At 44.3% G+C, this 23,946-nt stretch overlaps 1 protein-coding gene across 1 annotated transcript in view; it reads left to right on the forward strand.

Annotated features, from left to right (window-relative positions):
• KPNA1 (karyopherin subunit alpha 1) overlaps positions 1-23,946 on the forward strand; it is a 107,337-nt gene that overhangs the window by 65,212 nt on the left and 18,179 nt on the right. The window contains exon 5 of the mRNA XM_077479377.1: positions 19,166-19,260. Coding sequence (XP_077335503.1) covers positions 19,166-19,260 — 95 coding nt within the window. The remainder of the gene's footprint in view (positions 1-19,165; positions 19,261-23,946) is intronic.

The raw sequence follows: 23,946 nt of genomic DNA on the forward strand, positions 1-23,946 counted from the left end.
CCAGAATTCCTTCACTTGGGCTGACACAGGCTGAACGCCGCGCTGGGGGGGTGACGTCAGCGCGCAGCTCGCCGCCGCCGGGTGTACCAAGATGGCCGCCAGCTCCGGAGCTAGGCCGAAGCCGCGGCCTTTCCTAAGGCCGCGGCCCGCTCCGCGGATCACATGGTGCTGACCAACTAATCGATAATGAAAATCGTTGACAACGATTTTCATTATCGATTATTATCGATAATATCGATTAATCGTTTCAGCCCTACTTGTAGCCCATTCCAGCCTTGTGTAGATCTACAAGCTTGTCCCCAACATCCTTGGACAGCTCTTTGGTCTTGGCCATGGTGGGGAGATTGGAATCTGATCACTTCTGTGGACATGTGTCTTTTATACAGGTAACAAGCTCAGATTAGGAGCACTCCTTTTTAAGAGTGCTCCTAATCTGAGCTCATTACCTGTATAGAAGACAGCTGGGGAGCCAGACATCTTGCTGATTGATAGGGGATCAAATACTTATTTCACTCATTAAAATGCAAATCAATTTATAACTTTTTTGAAATGTGTTTTTCTGGATGTTTTTGTCGTTATTCTGTCTCTCGCTGTTAAACTAAAAACCAACCAATAAAATTATAGAATGACCATTTCTTTGTCCGTGTCAAAATCAGCAGGGGGGTCAAATACTTTTTTCCCCCTCACTGTATAAGGCAATAATTTAGCATCCTATCAATAAGGATTTTTTTTTTTTTAAACTGGCTGATTTATGGAGATCAGGAAAGGAATTCCTTTCGATTTTGCTGCTCATAAGTTGTAGTAGAGTATAAATCCATGTTGGCCATCGATTACTATGTCTGTGTGCGGAGGCGTAAAACATAAACGTATGCAGCTCCAAATTAACAGAATTTATAAAAAGAAAATCAATAATATAAAGCGCAATAATGTATCAAATGTTCATAAAGTGCTTACATATCGAATTAAGTGTCCGTGAAATGTCCCAACGCTTCTGTGCATCACAAATCCTCCACCAACACAAGATATCAAATTCCTCTGTGTACAGGTCATGATCTCCACCAACGTACAGTATTAAAGGGGTTGTAAGGGTTTGTGGCTTTTTTTCAATTTTTTTTTAAATAACAAACATGTTATACTTACCTCCACTGTGCAGTTAGTTTTGCACAGAGTGGCCCCCGATCCTCCTGCTCTGGGGTCCCTCGGCGGCTGTCTCGGCTCCTCCTCGCAATAGCTATACCTCCCTCTGGGAAGCTCTATCCCGAGGGGGGTTAGCTTGCGGGCGCGTTCCCGGTCATACATGCTGCGTCCATTACACACAGCGTGTATGACTCGGTCCCGCCCCCCCTGTCGGGCCGCGTCATTGGATGTGATTGACAATGTCTGCGCTGCTATCAATCTCTCCTATCTATCCAATCAACGGCCAGACTGCGTGGAGAAGAGAACGCCGGGGAGATACGCACAGCAGGTGAACGGGCTTAGGTAAGTAAACAGGGGGGGCGTCATTGCCAGGTGTTTTTTCACCTTAATACATAGGATGCATTAAAGCAAGTAAACCCTGATGAGTTTACTTCCTCTTTTTTTCCCTGCAAAGGTAAAGCATAATGGACTACTATGCATCGCATCGCATCGCATCGCATAGTACCCCATTATGTGTCACTTGCCTGACACAGGAGCCAGCGATGTCACCGCTGTCCCCTTTAGTCCGCCGCATCCATCTTCTCAGTGGGTCTCGCTGCTCCGCCGCTGTCATTCGATGAAGCCGCAATGACGTCACTCCCGCGCTAGCGCACGGGAGCCGCTACTCGCTGCATATCGCCGTTGACCGCGGCGCGCTCAGTGCGCCTGCGCGCCGCTGTCTACGGCGCATGTGCCGTAGACAGCAGTGCCTGTCTTTCGGCAAATATCTCCTAAACCGTGTATTCTTGGACCTACAGATAAGCCTTAATCTAGGCTTACCTGTAGGTCAAAGTGTGTTGTAAGGGTTTACAACCACTTTAAGGTGAAAAAAAAAAACGAACCTTTACAACCCCTTTAATTAATCCCTCTGTGTATGGATCTTCCAGCCAGCACCACTTTACAAAATGCACACTCACCAAAAGTAGATGCTACAATACACGTAGCAATGACAGCGTGCGTCTCAGATCAAGTTCATCCCAGGCAGAGTGTACATCGATCCCAGGCTTCTCCTTTTAGCAGTACCCAAACCCTGGTCTCGGCTGTGTCAAATAAAGCTCACTCAGGAGCCAACAGATAGCAGCAGCAATGGTGTAGTACAGTGGAACCTTGGTTAACGAGAGTTTTGAAAGACAAGCAACTTTTTTTTTTTTTATTACTTTTTTTTTTTTAATCCTGACTCAGTTTGTGAGTATTGTCTCTCAAAACGAGCAGAATTCAAGTTAATAGGGTGTGCAGTACCGCATTTAGCCAGGGGTGCGGGCGGGGGCGCCGGTGACACTCGGGAACGGTTCGGAGCCGTTCGGAAATACTCCATTCCCCAGTTTTAGCGAGTTCCGCTGAGCTGTCCCAGAGTTTCTGAGGCTCTCTCCTGCACCCCCAACCTCTGGCCACATGCGGTATTGCGTGCAATGGAAGTCAATGTGGAACGAATTATCTTAGTTTCCATTAACTTCTGTGGGGAGACTCGCTTTGATATGCAAGTGCTTTGGATTATAAGCATTCTTCTGGAACGGATTATGCTCGTAATCCAAGGTTCCACTGTATTTATTGTAACGCTGGATATATACAAAGCATTTAGGTAAAACGGCTGAGCAATGCTATTTAAAGCCCCCCCCCCCCCACGCAAACATTTTATGTCAGCAGCTACACATACTGTGGCTGGCTGCTGACTTTTAATATTAGGACACTTACCTGTCCTGGAATCCAGTGATGTCAGCACCCCAGCTGATGTTTCCATTGGCTCTCCGGGGCAGCCGCCGCCGCCATTGCCTGTAAGGTAAACCGGCAGTGAAGCTTCACAACCGATTCCTTACTGTGCATGCTTGAAGTGCGCTACACTTTCTGAATGGTGCAGCGGTGTGAAAGGAGGAGGGGGGGGCCAAACTTCTGATGTACCTCGCTGCGATGAGGTCTGACAGAAGTGGCGACAGGTACCTGTCAAAAACAGGTAACCTCTCCCCCCCGAGAGGTGGCAGATGTGGCACCAGAGGGGGGAGAGGAGGCCGATAAGCAGAGATTCCACTTTTGGGTGGAACTCCGCTTTAGGACAAGGACAACTCGCATAGAGAGCTTCTGCTGTCGTCAGCACAGAGTGTCCGCCCTCGAGGCGTTTCGTCTAATCAGACGTTCTCAAGGAGATTTTTTTTTTTTTTTTATAATTTTGTTTATTTGCTGCTGCATATATTTATGTTTTTATGTTATTTTGGGCTTTCTCTATATCGACTCTTAGCAGCTAAATTTGAACCACAGCATAGATTCATCTTTCAGATATGTGTGGCGGCCATCTTGGTAGAGGCAACGTTTTGCTTCCTCATTTTGGAGAACAATGAGCAGAACGGTAGTGACATCATCAAATCTCACTCCAAATCTGGAGGTAGAAATGTGAACGTATTGCAGAGATGTATTATAATGTTTTTTTTGCTGCGATATGTAAACTGCACTGGCCAGTATTGGCCTCTGGTTGTGGGGAGGGGGAGAGGGAGGCCGGGGGGTAGTGGGTAAGCTGTTCCTAGGTCCTGCAAAAAGCTAAATTTGGGCTTAGGTTTGTTGACTCAATCCTCTTAACTGGCCTGTCATTGACAAAGGAGGAATGGGGGAAGTGTTTGCTCCGTCTCTGTCTAGTGTAGGACAAAGTCCTTGCGTCACGCAAGGAGGGACACACACACATTCCGGGTGATAAAGATCATACAACTGTTAGATAGGATTCCCTGTGTGCAGGAAGATCCCTGAAGTGTAATTGCTCCATGCATTACAACTAAATTCCTGAATAAAAAAAAATAATACCCTTGCATTGGTGCTCCCGGGCACTGCAGGAAGTCTGGAGGTAAAGGAATAAGCTCTACTACTTGCCTTTATTCCTCAGTCTGGCAGGCTTTGGGTGCTCACCTCTTTTCCCAGACACTCAGGTTGTATGTGGTCCCTCACCACTCTCGCATACAATGCAGGCTTATTGGTCCTACATGGTGCAAAGTGCAGCCACTGGCCGGAGGCGCCAAAGAGAGGCTTCAGAGGACCGGTCACACAGACGGAGGGAGCCTGCCAGAGTGAGGAATAGGTATTGGGAAGTTTTACTTTGCCTATACCATTAAACGGCTAATATAACTCAATGGTCTTCCGTTACTGTGTCTTCAGAGTCCACCCATTTGGCCCAAACTTTATAAAAAAAATTTAGGGCACCCTCTAGCTTCATAGGTCATTTTTATACCGTGTAATATTTGCATTCACCAGAGCTTTCCATAAAGGTAATGTGAGGTATTCCCTCCTTATCCAATTGATTGCAATCAATTTACAAACATAAAAGAACAGCAGTCGTAACAGGGTTCTCATGTTACTGCCCATATCTTCGTTCTCAATTTATACCCAGAAGCCCGACCAGCAGACTACAGATATTTGGAAAGTCGAAGGTATCCTCAATAAACTGATTGACCTGGGACCACAGAGGTCTGACACTATTACACTCCCATACCATATGGATAAATGTTCCCTCCTCCGCAAGACACTTGTGACATGTGGGTGTCTCTCTTCGCCCCATTTTGTATAGCCGAAGGGGCGTGTAGTACATTTGGTGTAGGTGTCTTAGCTGTATCATTTTATCTCTAGCTGAAATGACTGTGGGCATGTACGATACCAACACGTCTTCTCAATGCTCTTCCAACAGCTCAGGTATGATCTTACACCATCGATCTCTAATTTTTACAGTGTTTTTTTTTTTTTTTTTTTTTTTTACTTTCAGCTCCTATCAAACGATTATAATAGCTAGATATCTGTTTAGTGTGATCTGGACTCAATAAGAGTTTTTCCATATTCGTGTTTTCCAATGTAATTGGCTCACTCCCAAACTGACTCAGTGCCACATGTTTCAACCTGGTATATTGGAATTCCCAAGAGCTCGGTACACCAATCTCTCCCCGGAGCTGTGCAAAAGTTTTAAGGGTACCATTGTAATATACAGTGCCTTGCAAAAGCATTCACCCCCTTGGCTTTTTACCTATTTTATTACATTACAGCCTTTAGTTCAATGTTTTTTTTAATCTGAATTATATGCGATGGCCAGAAGAAAGCCATTACTTTCAGCAAAAAACAAAATGGCACCTTTTGAGTTTGCGAAAAGGCATGTGGGAGACTCCCAAAATGTATGGAGGAAGGTGCTCTGGTCTGATGTATGGAGGAAGGTGCTCTGGTCTGATGAGACTATAATTTAACTTTTTGGCCATCAAAGAAAACGCTATGTCTGGCGCAAACCCAACACATCACATCACCCAAAGAACATCATCCCAGTCGGGACTGGGAAACTGGTCAGAGTTGAGGGAAAGATGGATGGTGCTAAATACAGGAATATTCTTCAGCAAAACCTGTACCACTGTGTGTGATTTGAGGCTAGGACGGAGGTTCACCTTCCAGCAGGGCAATGACCCCAAACACACTGCTAAAGCAACACTTGAGTGGTTTAAGGGGAAACATGTAAATGTGTTGCAATGGCCTAGTCAAAGCCCAGACCTCAATCCAATAGAAAATCTGTGGTCAGGCTTAAAGATTGCTGTTAACAAGCGCAAACCATCCAACTTGAAGGAGCTGGAGCAGTTTGGCAAGGAGGAATGGGCAAAAATCCCAGTGGTGAGATGTGGAAAGCTCATAGAGACTTATCCAAAGTGACTTGGAGCTGTGATAGCTGCAAAAGGTGACTCTACAAAGTATTGACTTTAGGGGGATGAATAGTTATGCACATTGACTTTTTCTGTTGTTTTGTCCTGTTTGTTGTTTGCTTCACAATAAAAAAAAAAAAAAATCTTTAAAGTTGTAGGCATGTTCTGTAAATTAAATGATGCAAATCCTCAAACAATCCATGTTAATTCCAGGTTGCGAGGCAACAAAACACAAAAATGCCAAGGGGGGTGAATACTTTTCCAAGGCACTGTAGTTGGTGAAGATACTTAATCCCAAACCTAGACCATTGATACCCATCCTCCAAAATGAAAGAATTCGCTCAGACTTGGGTTGAACCAAAATGGAGCATTGGGAGATGCATTGAGGGCTCTATCACCTATATGTTTGAGGCAAATTCCTAAAAGACATTTAGCAGATTTAAGCACTGTTCTGCCCCCCCCCCCCCCCCAGTGTAGGAACCTCCCCTCTATAGAAAAAGTTCAGTAGGGCTTCATACGAAGATGCAGCCGTTGCCTCCAGTGCTACTGCAGCATTATTCACTTGAAACATCCACCAGTGAATATATACCAATTGGGATGCAAAATAGTAGAGGCGAAGATCTGGTAGTGCCAATCCGCCCCTATTAATCGGTAGTTTTATGCCGCATACACACTATCGGAATTTTCGACAAAAATTGTTCCATGGGAGCTCGTTGTCGGAAATGCTGTGTGTAGGCTCCATTGGACATTTTTTGTCAGAATTTCCAACAACAAAAATTTGAGAGCTGGTTCTCAAATTTTCCGACAACAAAATCCGTTGTCGGAAATTCCGATCGTGTGTACACAATTCCGACGCACAAAATTCCACACATGCTCGGAATCGAGCAGAAGAGCTATTGAACTTCATTTTTCTCGGCTTGTTGTACGTCACCGCGTTCTTGACGTTCGGAATTTCCGACAACGTTTGTGTAACCGTGTTTATGCAAGACAAGTTTGAGCCAACGTCCTTCGGAAATAAATCCAGGATTTTCTTGTTGGAATGTCTGATCGTGTGTACGTGGCATTAGAGTGTCCAAGGAAACTCTGGTAGCCTTGGAGCCCCACAGAAAAGCGTTCAGGGGTAAATCTTTCAATTTTTGTACTCTTGTCTACAAATGTTCAGATTATGGGCCACAAATTTTACCTCCACAAATGAGTCCACAGGCATTTTGAATGTTTATTCCTAGATAGTTAAACTTTGAGGAAACCGTGATGGGACAGTGAGCAGGAATTACTAAGTTAGGTTGTGGGTCCAATGGAAATGGCGTTGACTTTAGACCAATTAATACGGAATCTGGAGAAGTCTCCAAATTTCGAAAAGCGCCCGACAACCGTGTATCTGAATCTTCAAGTTATAGGAGCATATCGTCAGCGTATGGAGAAACACGCTCTTCGAGGTCCCCTATCTGCAGGCCCTTAATACCATCGTCCTCTTGTAGTTTAGCAGTCAACGGTTCAATGGCCAGCGCAAATAAGAGAGGTAATAGGGGACAACCTTGTCTGGTTCCTCTATGTATTTTAAACGTGTCAGATATAAGTCCATTAACTCTAACGCAGGCTCCGGAGTCTGTAAATTTATAGCTCACAAGTAAGTCCTTATATCCCCCTCTGTCTGTTGGGTTCGAGACCTGTAAAAGCGTTTCATAAAACGCTCTAAAGGCATTTAACCACTTCAGCCCCGGAAGATTTTACCCCCTTCCTGACCAGAGCACTTTTTACAATTTGGCACTGCATCGCTTTAACTGACAATTGCGCGGTCCTTTTAATGCTATACCCAAACTAAATTTGCGTCCTTTTTTTCCCCACAGATAGAGCTTTATTTTGGTGGTATTTGATCACCTCTGCGTTTTTTTCATTTTTTGCGCTATAAACAAAAGAGCGACAGTTTTGAAAAACAAAAATATATTTTTTTTTACTTTTTGCTATAATAAATATCCCCCCCCCCCCCTAAAAAATAAAAATAAATTTCACCCGTTTAGGCCAATATATATTCTTCTACATATTTTTGATTAAAAAAATTGTAATAAGCGTATATTGATTGGTTTGCACAAAAGTTATAGTGTCTGCAAACTATGGAAAAGATTTATGCCATTTTAATGGCATTTTTATTATTATTTTTCTTCTTATTATTATTATTATTATTATGATTATTATTATTTTTTACTAGTAATGGTGGTGATTAGCGATTTTTAGCGGTATTGCGACAGACAGATCGGAGACTTTTGACACTTTTGGGACCATTGGCATTTATACAGCAATCAATTCTATAAAAATGCACTGATTACTGTGTAAATGTCGTTTGCAGGGAAGGGGTTGAACACTAGGGGGCAATTAAGAGTTAATTTTGTGTTCCCTAGGTGTGTTCTAACTATATAGGGATGTGAGTGACTAGGAGAGGAGACATATATAGTTTTTCTTACTTAGTAGGAACAAACCATGTGGCTCCTCTCCTCTGACAGCACAGGGATTTGTGTGTTTACACACACAAATCCCAGGACTGGCACTCGTGCACGCGATCGCGCGTGACCGGCGGCGATCATGCCCGTGCATCGGGTTCCCCACTGTGCAGTGGACGCGTGCCCTCTGGTGGCCGAAAAAGGGAAGGACGTACCCGTACAGGATTTCGCCTAGGAGAGCCATTGTGCCACATTATATCTGCATGACGTGGCCGGGAACCGGTTAAAATCTCATGAGGTTTCTGAACAACATCGACACTCCGAGCTTTGAGGCACATTACGGAAACCGAGGTGTTAAGAAGGTTTCGCTAGAAAAGCCAACAGGCGTCCATTCTTGTCCCCGAATTCAAAAATGTGCCCGCATTTATGCAATTGATTTTTGTTGGTCTGTTCCGTTAGAAGCAGTTTGCCTCAATCTTGCATATTCCTGCCATGTCCTATAAGTGTCAGGGGAGGGGTTCTCTACATGTAAACCTTCGGCGGTGGTAGCTTGATGCTCTGCCTGTATTGCATCTGAGTCTAAAGCTTTAGAGAAATCTTGAACACCCCCCTGAGGGCTGCCATGAATGCTTCCCACTGGTAATGAATAGGGCTATCTGCACCATTCTCCTTCCAGTAGTTAGAAATAGCAGTCTGGCACTAAATTATAATAAAATCTTCCTGTAGCCATTGAGTATTCATACGCCAGTGTTTTTTTCCCTTGGCCAACATGCAAGTTCAAGGTAAGAATGGTCCCATATTCAGGGCCGGATTAACATAGGGGCTATTGGAGCTGCAGCTCCAGGCCCCTTTCTCAAGATAGGCCCATTTGCCCAAAAAAAAAAAAAAAAATCAATAAAAAAAAAAATCGACTTTGAGGATTGTAGCTCGGCGATCAGGAGTCACAGAGACCCCACATTTGGGGGTAGGTAGCTAAAGACCCACTCCAGCACTGGTTAAAATATGGGGCTGCCATCATCTATGGTTCCGGAGATACGGGGCTCCTTGCACAGCCTGTCAGAAGCTACATACAGACCGGCCAGTTTAAATACAAGCTGGAACACTCTGCAGCAGACTGAGAAGATGAACTCATAGAGCTTATAATAATTATTTGTATATTACTTATGATAATTAACCCCTTGCCACCCAGGCCCATTCTGAGACTTCTCTCCTACATGTAAAAATCATCTTTTTTTTTATGCTAGAAAATTACTCAGAACCCTCAAACATTATATATTGTTTTAGCAGAGACCCTATGGAATAAAATGGTGGTCTTTGCAACTTTTTATGTTACACGATATTTGCGCAGCAATTTTTCAAATCTTTTTTTTGGAAAGAAACTGTTTCATTCATAAAAAAAAAACACTAAAGTTAGCACGATTTTGCTTTACATTTTTTTTACAGGTTACATGTTTAGAGTTACAGAGGAGGTCTAGTGCTAGAATTATCGCTCTCGCTCTAACGATCGTGGCGTATGTAACCTTTGTGTATCTGGCTCTGATACTAACCAGTGCCTACCCAGGGACTGACTAGTATCTCTCCCCAGCCTGTCCCGAGACACCCTTTCACCTGCTGACCTGTGAATGGGGCGATCACTCCCGCAGTGTTATTGTGTTCTGCCAGTGAATACAATGATTAGTGTTGCTAACTATAGCTGGCAGCACTGATTGTTTTGGGGAAAACCTGACAGGCTGCTTGTACTCAAATCGGTTAATAGGTTGACTTGTGTAAAACCAGCTAGCCCATACATAGATCGACAATGGCTGGTCTCTGCTTAATATGTCTGGCCCACTTAACCACTACGCAGTCCCTAAACATCCTTCCACAAACCTTTACATTTTTCCTTCCCAGATTACTTCATCCTCCTCTCCTATACATAGTGCCCACTGTCATACTCTCCACACTTCTCTCCTATACATAGTGCCCACTGTCATACTCTCCACACTTCTCTCCTATACATAGTGTACACTGTCATACTCTCTACACTTCTCTCCTATACATAGTGCCCGCTGTCATACTCTCCACACTTCTCTCCTGTACATACTGCTCACTGTCATACCCGCCACACTTCTCTCCTATACATAACGCCCGCTGTCATATCCTACACACTCCTCCTCTCTTGTACATAGTGCCCGCTGTCATACTCTCCACACTTCTCTCCTATACATAGTGTACACTGTCATACTCTCTACACTTCTCTCCTATACATAGTGCCCGCTGTCATACTCTCCACACTTCTCTCCTGTACATACTGCTCACTGTCATACCCGCCACACTTCTCTCCTATACATAACGCCCGCTGTCATATCCTACACACTCCTCCTCTCTTGTACATAGTGCCCGCTGTCATACTCTCCACACTTCTCTCCTATACATAGTGTACACTGTCATACTCTCTACACTTCTCTCCTATACATAGTGCCCGCTGTCATACTCTCCACACTTCTCTCCTGTACATACTGCTCACTGTCATACCCGCCACACTTCTCTCCTATACATAACGCCCGCTGTCATATCCTACACACTCCTCCTCTCTTGTACATAGTGCCCGCTGTCATACATTTCTCTCCTATACATAGTGCCCACTGTCATACCGCCAACACTCCTCTCCTATGCATAGTGCCCACCGTCATACCCTCCACACTCCTCTCCTGTACATACTACTCACTGTCATACCCTCCATACTCCTCTCCTATACATAGTGCCCACTGTCATACTCTCCACACTCTCCTCTCCTGTACATACTACTCACTGTCATACCCTCCATACTCCTCTCCTATACATAGTGCCCACTGTCATACCTCCAACACTTCTCTCCTATACATAGCGCTGACTGTCATACTCTCCACACTCCTCTCCTGTACATACTACTCACTGTCATACCCTCCATACTCCTCTCCTATACAATGTGCCCACTGTCATACCCTCCACACTCCTCTCCTGTACATACTACTCACTGTCATACCCTCCATACTCCTCTCCTATACATAGTGCCCACGTCATACCCTCCCTCCACACTCTTCTCCTGTAATTACTGCTTACTGTCCTACTCTCCACACTTCTCTCCTATACATAGTGCCTACTGTCATGCCCTCCACACTCCTGTACATATTGTTCACTGTCATACCCTCCACACTCTTCTCTTATACATAGTGCCCAATGTCATACCATCTACACTCCTCTGCTGTGCATACTGCCCACTGTCATACCCTTCACACTCCTCTCCTGTACATAGTGCCCACTGTTAGACCCTCCACATTCCTCTCCCTCACCTGCACATACTTCACACTTTTATACCATCCATACTCCTCCCCAATGCCTCTTACCCACAAAAACTGTTCTTTAAAATTATACTGAATATCCTCAATGTTACCAGCTCTAGAATGGGCACTTTTGTCAGTTCAACTAAAGGAAATCTCACAGTCCTCATATTTGTTCTGCCCCATTATTAGTACTTATTTCATTTTGTAATTACTATTGTGATGTATAGAGGAACACGGGGGATGTCGGCTACTCTAAATATAGCACTTGTCAAAAAAAAAGCCTCCCTGAAAATATTTTTGAAATGTTGACAACTATGCACTTAGGCACTGTCCAAGGGCCACAGGGTCAGTAGGGGGCCCCATGAGAGGCTCCTGTGATATTAAAGCGGTAGTAAACTTTTCTAACATTACTACTTTTTAGAGGCCCTGGGGTAGGTTATGCCATAATGTACAAGTATGCACAGCATATTAGCACATTAGGGTACACTTAAATTGTCATACTGAGCCCTCCAGTGCTGTGCTGTGATCAGTCCGGCGGGGCCCGGGCACTTCCATCTTCACCCGGTCTTCCTTCTGGGTTCTGGGCCTTCGGTCACTTGCCTTGGCCAGGCTATGTTGATGTCATTCCCACACATGCTCATGTGCATCCTCTTTCTCCCATCCCCCCCTTTCTCTCTCATCCTTCCTCCCTTACCCCTCACACCCTATTTCATCCCTTTTCTCTGTCTCTTTTATTCTCTCTCTCTCTCATCCTCCCTCTCTCTCTTTAATTTTATTTGTTATCACAAAAAATAGTTAGCATTTTTATTTATTTATTGTTTATAAAAGGCCCCACCAAAATCCTCAGCACCAGGCCCATGATGTTCTTAATCTGGCCCTGCCCATATTGCTCTTGGCAAATATCTGACATTCGATATGAAAGGGAGACCATCTGCCGTAGAGAAAATCTATTCTCGAGAGTGTCTCCGAATGGAAGAAGTACTCTCTAAACCCTGTTTTTTTTTAGCGCCATACATCAGTAAGAGCATAACTGTCCATCCAGGAGGAGAGCCCCGGAGAAAATCCTGATGGACAGACATGTCTATCCAGAGTCACATCTGACACTGCATTAAAGTCTCATAGAAACAGCATTGGTCCCTGTGCTTTCATTACTGCTGCCAACATTAGCTCCTCCAGCACCTGAAACAAAAACGGAGGTGGGATAGAGACGCACACCAAGGTCAAGCAATACATTGAATATTTTACAAACTAAGATAACATATCTGCCTTTAAACCCAGTCTTGATAGAAAATATGAGCATTCACCTTTTTTTTGTGACCAGAATCGCCACACCTCTACAGTAGGTGGTGTATTCCGCATGAATAACCTTCATAATATTTGCTTGTTTCAGTGCCAAAACCCTAGAGCCCTGTAAATGAGTCTGCTGTAGCAGGATAATGTGTGGCTTGGACCTCCTTAAAAAAGCGGGAGTCCGCCATATTTTTTTTTTTAAAGCCAGCAGCTACAAATACTGCAGCTGCTGACTTCTAAAATAATGACACTTACCTGTCCAGCGCGCCCGCGATGTCGGCACCCGAAGCCAATCTCTCGATAGTCTCTCAGGTGCTGCCACCGCTGCCATCTTCAGTATGGGAATCAGGAAGTGGAGCCTTGCGGCTTCATTTCCCAGTTCCCTACTGCGCATGCGCGAGTCGCGCTGCGCAATAAGGATGGTCCCCGCTGCCTCTGGGATCCGTGTGTTTCCCAGCAGACAGCGGGGGACCTTCGGAAAGGGGCGTAGATTCTGCGGAAAGGGGCGTACCTTCTGCAGAATCTACGCCAGAAGTGGGTGCAGATACCTGTACTGTACAGGTATCTGCACCCCCCCTCCCCCCCTGAAAGGTGCCAATTGTGGCGCCAGGAGGGGGGGGAGGGTTCCAATGAGCGGAAGGTCCACTTTAGGGTGGACCTCCGCTTTAATATAGTCAGACACTAAGGAACGTTTGAGCCTTGAGTTTAGGCCTCTTACATTTCATGATGGTAAGTTTAGTTTGTTAGCCATAGATACATAGAAATGCTATACCTAGATTTCCAGGATAGGTACCGTATTTATCGGCGTATAACACGCACCCCAAGTTTAGGAGGGAAGTTTAAGGAAAATTTTTAGGAGGCAAGTTTAAGGAAAAAAACTGCCCACTGTCCACCTGCAGCCTTCCCCAAATTTGCAGCATGTTTTCATTTTAAATTTAGCGCCTTTGTCGCAGAGATCTTCGGCTCCTCTCGCCACCGACATAGACCGAGCCAAGTGTACTCGGCTGCACTCGCAGTAACGCCCCCGTCCCGCCCCTTGGCCCGGATCCTATGATGGACACAACTCCGTTCCAATGGCGGGACATAAAGGCTAGGAGGCGGGACTGGGCGTGACGGCGAGCGGAGCCGAGTACATAGTACGCTCGGCTCAGTAAATGTCGGCGGCGCTCCACAGAGCGCAGATCAGCGGGAGATCGGCGTATAACACGCACCCACGATTTCCCCCTGATTTTAAGGGGGAAAAAGTACGTGTTTTGTACGCCGATAAATACGGTAAGTATTTAGCAAATTCTACAGATGGCAGAACCGTGGATTATGATTTTTTTTTTTTTTTTTTTTGCTGTAGCCCCTGCAACCTCCTTACCTTGCCCAGGCCAGAACAAAAAAGGGTATATTAGCACACCAGCACCAAACAACAACAAAAAACGCACATCCCAACCTTCCTTCCCAACCCCAACATGTTGAGTGCTTGTATCCCATAACTGAATATTGAATGACCTCGGGGGTCAAAGGTCTATAGAAAAAAAAATTTGACATTTAAAATGAGCTTTGAGTAAATGCATATAGTTACCGTAAAAAAATCGCAAGAATGTTCTGCAACCGGCAAATGTTCGTTTACTGCGTATAAGAGGAAAAAGAAAATGCAGCTAGAAGAAGAAGCAGCTCAAGATAAGTATCTCCTATACAGGAACATAAAAATGTAGAAATATAGTACAGGGCTTTGTGGTTTAAGAACATACAAACCACCCAGACAAGCAAATCTATACACTGGCCAAGACTCCAAACGATCCCATGGATTCCCAGCAATATATGTTCCAGATACACGAAACTTATGAAGATGGCACAGTTCTGTCCAAAAAGGGAACCAACGGGGTGTATATACAGTGGAGAGAACAAGTATTTGATACACTGCCGATTTTGCAGGTTTGTCATTTTTATCATACCCTGTTTCCCCTAAAATAAGACCTAGCATGATTGTTGACGATGGCTGCAATATAAGCCCTACTCCCCAAATAAGCCCTAGTTAAAGTCCTTCTATGTCTTATTCTCAGGGTAGGGCTTATTTTTGGGGAAAGAGGGTGGGGTTTATTTGGGGGGTAGGGCTTATATTGCAGCCATCACCGACACTCACGCTAGGTCTTATTTTAGGGGAAACAGGGTAGGTACTCTTCAACTGTGAGAGACGGAATCTAAAACAAAAATCCAGAAAATCACATTGTTTGATATTTAAATAATTAATTTGTATTTTATTGCATGACATAAGTATTTGATCATCTATCAACCAGTAAGAATTGCGGCTCTCACAGACCTGTTATTTTTTTCTTTAAGAAGTCCTCCTGTTCTTCACTCGTTATCTGTATTAACTGCACCTGTTTGAACTCATTACCTGTATAAAAGTCACCTGTCCACACTCTAAAACAGACTCCAACCTCTCCACAATGGCCAAGACCAGAGAGCTATGTAAAGGACATCAGGGATACAATTGTAGACCTGCACAAGGTTGGGAGCGGCTACAGGACAATAGACAAGCAGCTTGGTGAGAAGGCAACAACTGTTGGCGCAATTATTAGAAAATGGAAGAAGTTCAAGATGACGCTCAAATCTGCCTCGGTCTGGGGCTCCACGCAAGACCTCACCTCGTGGGGCATCAATGATGATAGGGAAGGTGAGGGATCAGCCCAGAACTACATGGCAGGACCTGGTCAATGACCTGAAGAAAGCTGGGACCACAGTCTCAAAGAAAACCATTAGTAACACACTACGCCATCATGAATTAAAATCCTGCAGCGCACGCAAGGTGCCCCTGCTCAAGCCAGCGCATGTCCAGGCCCGTCTGAAGTTTGCCAATGACCATCTCAATGATCCAAAGGAGGAATGGGAGAAGGTCATGTGATCTGATGAGACAAAAATAGAGCTTTTTGGTCTAAACTCCACTCGCCGTGTTTGGAGGAAGTAGAAGGATGATTACAACCCCAAGAACACCATTCCAACCGTGAAGCATGGCGGTGAAAACATTCTTTGGGGCTGCTTTTCTGCAAAGGGGACAGGACGACGGCACCGTATTGAGGGGAGGATGGATGGAGCCATGTATTGCGAGATCTTGGCCAACAACCTCCTTCCCTCAGTAAGAGCATTGAAAATGGGTCGTGGCTGGGTCTTCCAGCATGACAACGACCTGAAACACACAGCCAGGGTAACTAAGGAGTGGCTCTGTAAGAAGCATCTCAAGGTCCTGGAGTGGCCTAGCTAGTCTCCAGACCTGAAACCAATAGAAAATCTTTGGAGGGCGCTGAAAGTCTCCGTATTGCCCAGCGACAGCCCCGACACCTGAAGGATCTGGAGAAGGCCTGTATGGAGGAGTGGGCTGAAATCCCTGTTGCAGTGTGTGCAAACCTGGTCAAGAACTACAGGAAACGTATGATCTCTATAATTGCAAACAAAGGTTTCTGTACCAATTATTAAGTTCTGCTTTTCTGATGTATCAAATACTTATGTCATGCAATAAAATCCCTGCAAATGATGTTTAGTAAGGTATATAAGTGTATAGAAAAAATGTACCTTGCCTCTTTCCACCACTCTGAGCTTAGCAGAGTAGAGCATGCTTTATACCAGTTGCATATCTCTGAGCCCTTTTTTTTCACATGTATAAACACTTTCAGACCGGACCATTTTGCTGGCCTAAGACCAGAGCTCTTTTTGCGATTGCGTCGCTTTAAACTGACAATTGCGCGGTCGTGCGACGTGGCTCCCAAACAAAATTGATGTCCTTTTCCCCCCACAAATAGAGCTTTCTTTTGGTGGTATTTGATCACCTCTGCGGTTTTTATTTTTTGCACTATAAACAAAAAAAGAGCGACAATTTAAAAAAGAAAAAGCATTATTTTTTACTTTTTGCTATAATCAATATCCCCCCAAAATGTATAAAAAAAGTTATTTTCCCTCAGTTTAGGCCGATACGTATTCTTGTACATATTTTTGTTTAAAAAAAATCACAATAAGCGATTATTGATTGGTTTGCGCAAAAGTTATAGCGTTTACAAAATAGGGGATAGTTTTATGGCATCTTTATGAATGTTTTTTTTTTTTTTTTTTAAAGTAGTAATGGCGGACACGTCGGACATTTTTGACACATTTTTGGGACCATTGTCATTTATACAGCAACTAGTGCTATACAAATGCAGTGATTCCTGTGTAAATGACACTGACAGTGAAGGGGTTAACCACTAGGTGGCAGTGTAGGGGTTAAGTGTGTCCTAGGGGTGTGTTGCTAACTGTGGGGGGGCGTGGCTGTGTTTTACACATCACTGATCTCTGCTCCAATCACAGGGAGCAGAGATCAGTGTCACTGTTGCTAGGCAGAACAGGGAGATGCATGTTTACTTTAGCATCTCCCCATTCTTCCTCCTCGTGAGACGATTGCGGGGTATCCTCGCGACGATCAAGTCCGCGGGACCTGCGATTGGACTCACGGAGGTCCTGACCAGCACGTACGTTCCTTTAAATGGGCATACAGGTACGTCCCATTTAAAGGGACGTACCTGTACGCCCATGTGCCTGTCCGTGCCATTCTGCCGCCATACATTGTCATGCGCCGGTCAGGAATCCGATAAAGCTGGCACACTGTTTCTGAGTAGCTGCAGAAAAATCAGGATCTAGAGAGATGCGATTGCCATTATACTGTAGGTCTCCTCCTGACCTCGCAGCACGCAAGATATTTTCACGATCTCTAAAGTGTAATACACGTGCAATCATCGGGCGTGGAGGAGCCCCAGGGAGTGGTGGTCATCAGGAGCAGTGATCGCTGTCATGTGTGTAGTAGCGCCCCCCCCAGTTAGAATCACTCCCTAGGACACACTTAACCGCTTGATCACCACTTAGTGTTAACCCCTTCCCTGCCAGTGTCATTTACACAGTATATAGTGCATTTTTATAGCACTGATTGCTGTATAAATGACAATGGTCCCAAAATAGTGTCAAAAGTGTCCAATGTGTCCGCCGCAATGTCGCAGTCACAATAAAAATTGCAGATCGCTGCCATTACTAATAAAAATAAATAAAAATGCCATAAAGCTATCCCCTATTTTGTATGCCAAATACATTTGTATTTGTATGCTAAAACTTTTGCGCAAACCAATCAATACACACTTATTGCAATATTTTTTTTTTATATAAAATGTGTGTGTGTGTGTGTGTGTGTGTATATGTGTATATATATATTAAAAAAAATTGGGGGGGGGGGGTATTTCTTATGGCAAAAAATATTGTTTTTTTTCAAAATTTATGCTCTTTTTTTGTTTATAGCGCAAAAAAAAATGCAGAGATGATCAAATACCACCAAAAGAAAGCTCTATTTGTGGGGAAAAAAAGGACGTCAATTTTGTTTTGGGAGCCACGTCGCACGACTGCGCCAATTGTCAGTTAAAGTGACGCAGTGCCGAATCGCAAAAAGTGCTCTGGTCAGGAATGGGGTAAAATCTTCCGGGGCTGAAGTGGTTAAAGGACCAGGATCTGCATTTTTCTTTGGGGGGGGGGGGGGGGGGTTACAAACACTTTAATGTTTCCATCTGCCACCTGCTATTTTTTATTTTTTTCTATAACTTTTAGAACGATTCAAAGGCCTCTTTGTTGCAATCATGGTAGCGGTAATTAGATTATGGAAAGAGTTGTCTTCATGGCTCTTTATCCCCCTTGCTCTTGTAATCGGCTTACTGCTCTCCTCGTCAAGATGTCTGATTCTGATCAGATTGAATGGAGTCTGACGTGTGGCATTTCCTGCAAGTTTCACATTGCGGGCGCAGGGACTGATCGTGGCATTGCTGTAACCACAAAACCTCCCGCTGCAAATCAGTTTGGGAAGACTGCAGCGGGTGCCCTGGAATGTTTTCCGGCTTATTACTTACAGAGCAGAAGCGGATGATAAAGATCTGGAAAAACGCTCAGTGAACTGGGAGCCGCGCTTTACCGCTTTTGCATAAATGACCGCAGACAAAGCTGCACAGGCGTCAGTACGGGGGTGTGCGCTGTCACCGCTGTGAGGGACAACCAGCTCTCTTCGCAGTCACATGGGAGGGATGTGTCCGACGCGGGGATGTCTGCCCCCTCGCTGTGTAGATTAGACATCCCGACTTCCGTGTTGATTGGTTCCAGGAAAAGGGGCCCCATAGGGGTCCGCGCTGTCTCACTGCTACGTCTAAGCTGATTATGCTGATCCGGTCTCGCATGGAGCTGTGTATAACTTTTGTGTGCGTTATCTGACGTCTGTACCTCCTAGGGAATCCCTCTGTATTATTTTACCCAGAATCCTTTTGTGTTTTCACAGAACCCAATCCGCCGATAGACGAAGTGATCGGCACACAAGGGGTGGTGGCCCGGTTTGTGGAGTTCCTGAAAAGGAAGGAGAATTGCACATTGCAGGTCAGTTACTGCAGCAAGATTATCTATGTGTGTGTGTATATATGTATATATATATGTGTATATATATATATATATATATAATGTGAGATACAATCACGTTTGCCACCTCCGGGGTTTTTTTTTTGTTTTTTTTCTTCTTTATGTGTTTGGGGTGTTAAATGAGGGGAAAATTTGAGGCAAGAAGTACTGGGACATATGTAGTAACAGGATATAATTTAATGATATAGACATTTAGTTATGGAGAGATAGAATACAATAATTAGTTGATTGATGGGAATGGTGGTGAGGTATATTATATATATATATATATATATATATATATATATATATATATAATAATTACACTAAGGATTGAAATTATGGGACTTCGAGGAGTGATATAAGTTCGATATATATGTTTGAACGGTCGATAGTATCATTATATATACCTCCAAATATTAAGAAAAGATGTGTTTCTTCTGTTCTGTTCTGTTTTGGTGTTTTTCTTATCTTATGAAATAAATAAAAGATAAAAAAAATTAAAAAAAATACAACCGAGTAAAAAAAAAAAAAAAAACAAGGATACATTGTTACATTACTAAACTTTTCTCAATTAGACAAATAAGTGAAGGCTGAGAAATGGTCGAAATAAATAGATAAAAAAAAAAAAAGATTAATCTTTACAATTGCATTGTTAAATGGGCACACTGCCATCTTCGGGCTACAGTGGCATCTGCTTAAGACTCCTTTCACACTGGGGTGTTTTTCAGGCGCTTTAGCGTTAAAAAAAAGCGCCTGTAAAGCGCTTGAAAGAAGCCTCATCTGCAATCCCAATGTGAAAGCCCAAGTGCTTTAAGAGCCTTTTCACAATGTCTGCGCCCGAAAAACGCTTGTAAAGCGCCGCTTAAACTAGCAGCGTTTTACGAGCGTTATTGGGGCGCTTTTAACCCCTGCTAGTGGCCAAATAAAGGGTTAAAAGCGCCCACAAAACGCTGCTGCCAATAGTGCTTTTCAGGCGTTTTACAGGCGCTTCCCATTCTAACATACAACTAAATGGGTATATAACCTCCAAAAGCATTTGATCATTTACAACATAAGTTACCTAGTATTGAAACAGTTGTAGAACAGACAATGGATACATTTTTAAACGTAGGTAAATTAAAAACAAAACTAAATATAACAAAAAAACGAGAAGAGGGGCGAAAAAAATAAAATGAAATGAAAATAAAAAATAAAAAGGAATAAGCATAATTCATATACTGAATGATTATAGACATGACTAAAACCGTAGAGAATATAAATTGGTCCATGGTAGAATGATAGTAAAGTGTACGGCTTGACACATTTCGCGCCCTTATAGCCGCTCATCAGAAGCATAAACCATGGAAAATATCTAAAAATTATATATATATATATATATTCTAAGTCAAAAGAATAATTGATTTTAGTTAGGGAAGTAAATAAAGGTTTGTTACCAGGTTGCATATTGAACCTACATCTGCATCTGCGCAGCGGCAGTGCAGCATCGAAAGTCGCCAAAAATTCGCAAGGTCTCGTCTCTGGGCACGGCGGTCTACAAAAGGGCGAAGCAACCAGCACAGACAATTTGTGAGCCATATGTGTGTGTGAATGGACAACCCTGTGAAGGGAAAAAGCAGTGAGCCTGGTGGAAAACCTAATATGCAAGGTGTAGTGGTTAGCACTCTCGCCTAGCAGTAAAAAGGGTCGCTGGTTCAGATCCCAACCATGACAATACCTGCCTGGAGTTTGCATGTTCTCCCTGTGCCTGCGTGGGTTTCCTCCGGGTACTCCAGATTCCTCCCACACTCCATAGACATGCAGGTAGGTTAATTGGCTTCTGTCCAAAATTGGCCCTAGTATATGAATGGGGACCTTGATTGTGGGCTCCTTGAGGGTAGGGACCAATGTGAGTGTGCAATGTACAGGGATAGGGACAATTGTAGACACTCACTCAGGTTTAACTGGATGGACTGGTGTCTTTATTCAAACTTACTAACTATGTAACTATGTAGCAAAATAAATGTATGAGAAAGAAAGGTGATTTAAAGTGGAAGTAAACCCATGGATTTAAACAGTTAAAAAAAAAAAAAGGCATGCCGGGAATGCTAACTGCACATTGGCTGTGCTCTCAGCCAAACTATCAAACCATCCAATGGCTGGTGTCATAACGAATCACATGTGCAGCACCATAGCAGTTGAAGATTAAACAGAGGCAAAGATGGCAGCTTCCTTGGCTGAAAACGATAGGGGAGTTTACTTCCACTTTAATGTAGAATGTAAATAGATTATAAAGGTGAAAATAATGAGTGAGGTGAGGAGTGATAAAGGCATCTGCAGGGTGCAGTGGCGTCTGCAGGCTGTTTTATTTATAATTTAATCTTCATATGAGGACTGTCTTCACTAAGATGGCGATCACATGATCTGTAACATCTCTGATTGGTTCCACATCATAAATGGGGTCAGTGAAAGGTCAGTCTGACAGGTAGCAACCATGCACAGTGTTGGCTGCTCACTGTTGAAGAGGGGAAAGTAGATTAAAGTGGAGCTAAACCCATCAGTTAAACAGTTTAAAAAAAAAAAAACAGTTACATTCCTGGCATGCCGGGAATGTAACTGTCACATTTGCTGGTGCTTAAAACCTGTCAAACCATCAAATGGCGAGAGTCACAACTGATCACATGTGCAGCACCGTGTCAGTTGCAGATCAGTGGCCAAGATGGCAGCTTTCTTAGCTGAAAAGGATAGCAGGGGTTGTCTCTGCTTTAAAGTGGAGTTCCACCCAAAAGTGGAAGCTGCGCTGATCCCCTCCCCCTCCGGTGCCACATTTGGCACCTTTCGGGGGGTGGGGGGGTACTTTTCGATGGGTACCCTCCCCCACTTCCGGTATACTGTGCCGAGGCGCTATCACTTGGAAGTTCGGCCTCCTTCCTCCGCTGCCGGCCTGATTAGAAAGCGTGCTTCGCATCTGCACAGTAGGGAACTGACCAGTGAAGCCGTTTTCCCATGCCACGAATGGCGGCGGCGGCAGCACCCAGGAGCCGGTGTGAAAATTGGCTGGTGTGCCCACCATCACAGGCTTCCTGGACAGGTAAGTTTCCTTATATATAAAGTCAGCAGCTACAGTATTTGTAGCTGCTGACTTTTTATCTCTCCCCCTCCCCCCCCCCCCCCCCCCCCCACGGGCTTGAACACCGCTTTAATGTTTTCCCAGCATGGTGGGGGGGGGGGGGGGAGAGCAGTTATCCTGAAGGGAAACTTAGTGGAGTTCTGTACAAAAAATAAATCAGCAGCTACAAATACTGTAGCTGCTGACATATAATATAAGGACACTCACCTGTCCAGGCATCCCTCGATGTCGGCACCCCAAGCCGATCTGTTCCTCGGCTCCAGGCGCAGGCGCCATCATCCATACTATAAGGGAAGCAGGAAGTGAGGGGAATTTGCGGCACAGAATGTTTTTCACTTTATTACATAGAATGCATTAAAAACCGAAAAACCAGGCCACTTTCACACTGAGGCGCTTCTAAACTGCCAGTAAAAACACTGAGCGCTTTTGAAGAGCTTTTCAGGCGCTTTTGAAGCGCTTTCCATTCATTTCAATGGAGAGGGGAGTTTTTCACAGCCCTGCCAGTGAACTGCCCCAGTGTGGAAAGCGTTCAGTGATTTTAATGGAAATAAGTTTTCGTGAGCATGAAAGCGCCTGAAAAGCGCCTCGGTGTGAAAGTGGTCTAAGATTTTAGAACCACTTTAAAGCTGCCCATAGATCAGGGATCCTCAAACTACGGACCTCCAGCTGTTGCGAAACTACACATCCCATGAGGCATTGTAAAACTCTGACATTCACAGATATGACTGGGCATGATGGGAATTGTAGTTCCTGAACAACTGGAGGGCCGTAGTTTGAAGACCCATGCCATAGATGGATCAAAATTTGGCCGGTTCAGAAGAAGACTGGCTGAATGTCAATCCATCTATGGCTGTTCCCGCTCGATGGGAGTCAATGGAACGATCGACTTCTGCCCAAAGGAGTCTAGGAAAACGTTTGTCAGTCAGCGGCTGCAGACGCTGATCAATGTGTTTTGACATCGGAGGACTCTCTTTGTCGGGAGTGAATGGCGCAGCGGGGGGGTATTTCTCCGTCCACCTTGCATGCCTGGATGGGGGGGGGAGTCCAAAAGTTTCTAGTGTGCTTTTGTCAGCTTTCAGTCTGTCAAGCCATCAAATGGCCGGTGTCAAAGCTGATCACATGTGCAACACCATGGCAACTGCAGGCTCAAACGGAGGCTAAGGATGGCTGCCTCCTCGGCTGTAAAGGATGAGAAGGTTTAGTTCCACTTTTCTCTCTGGAGGCCATTACTGATCATGTGATCACTGTGATTGGCTGTCGCAGCAATCACATGATTGGGAGACGATTCTACCAGTGAGAGCTGATGGAGATAGCGGGGTCGTAGTGCTGGGGGCACACAATTGAGCGCGCTCCATCCACAGAACAGGTACTCTTTTATATGTGGCAGGGTGGAATAAGTCTCGCCCTGTGCTGTCACATGTATGCATATGGCTGGTGGGAAGGGGTTAAATCAAAATTGATCAACATGTATTATGATTGGTTCACGCAAATTGTTTAATTGATCAGAAGTCATTAACAACATTCTCATCACAGCCAAAACCTATCAAGCGCTTACCTAA

The sequence above is a fragment of the Lithobates pipiens genome, unplaced genomic scaffold (genome assembly GCF_037356315.1).
Source record: "Lithobates pipiens isolate NorthernLeopardFrog02 unplaced genomic scaffold, aLitPip1_a1.2 Scaffold_16, whole genome shotgun sequence".
Classification (NCBI taxonomy): Eukaryota; Metazoa; Chordata; class Amphibia; order Anura; family Ranidae; genus Lithobates; species Lithobates pipiens.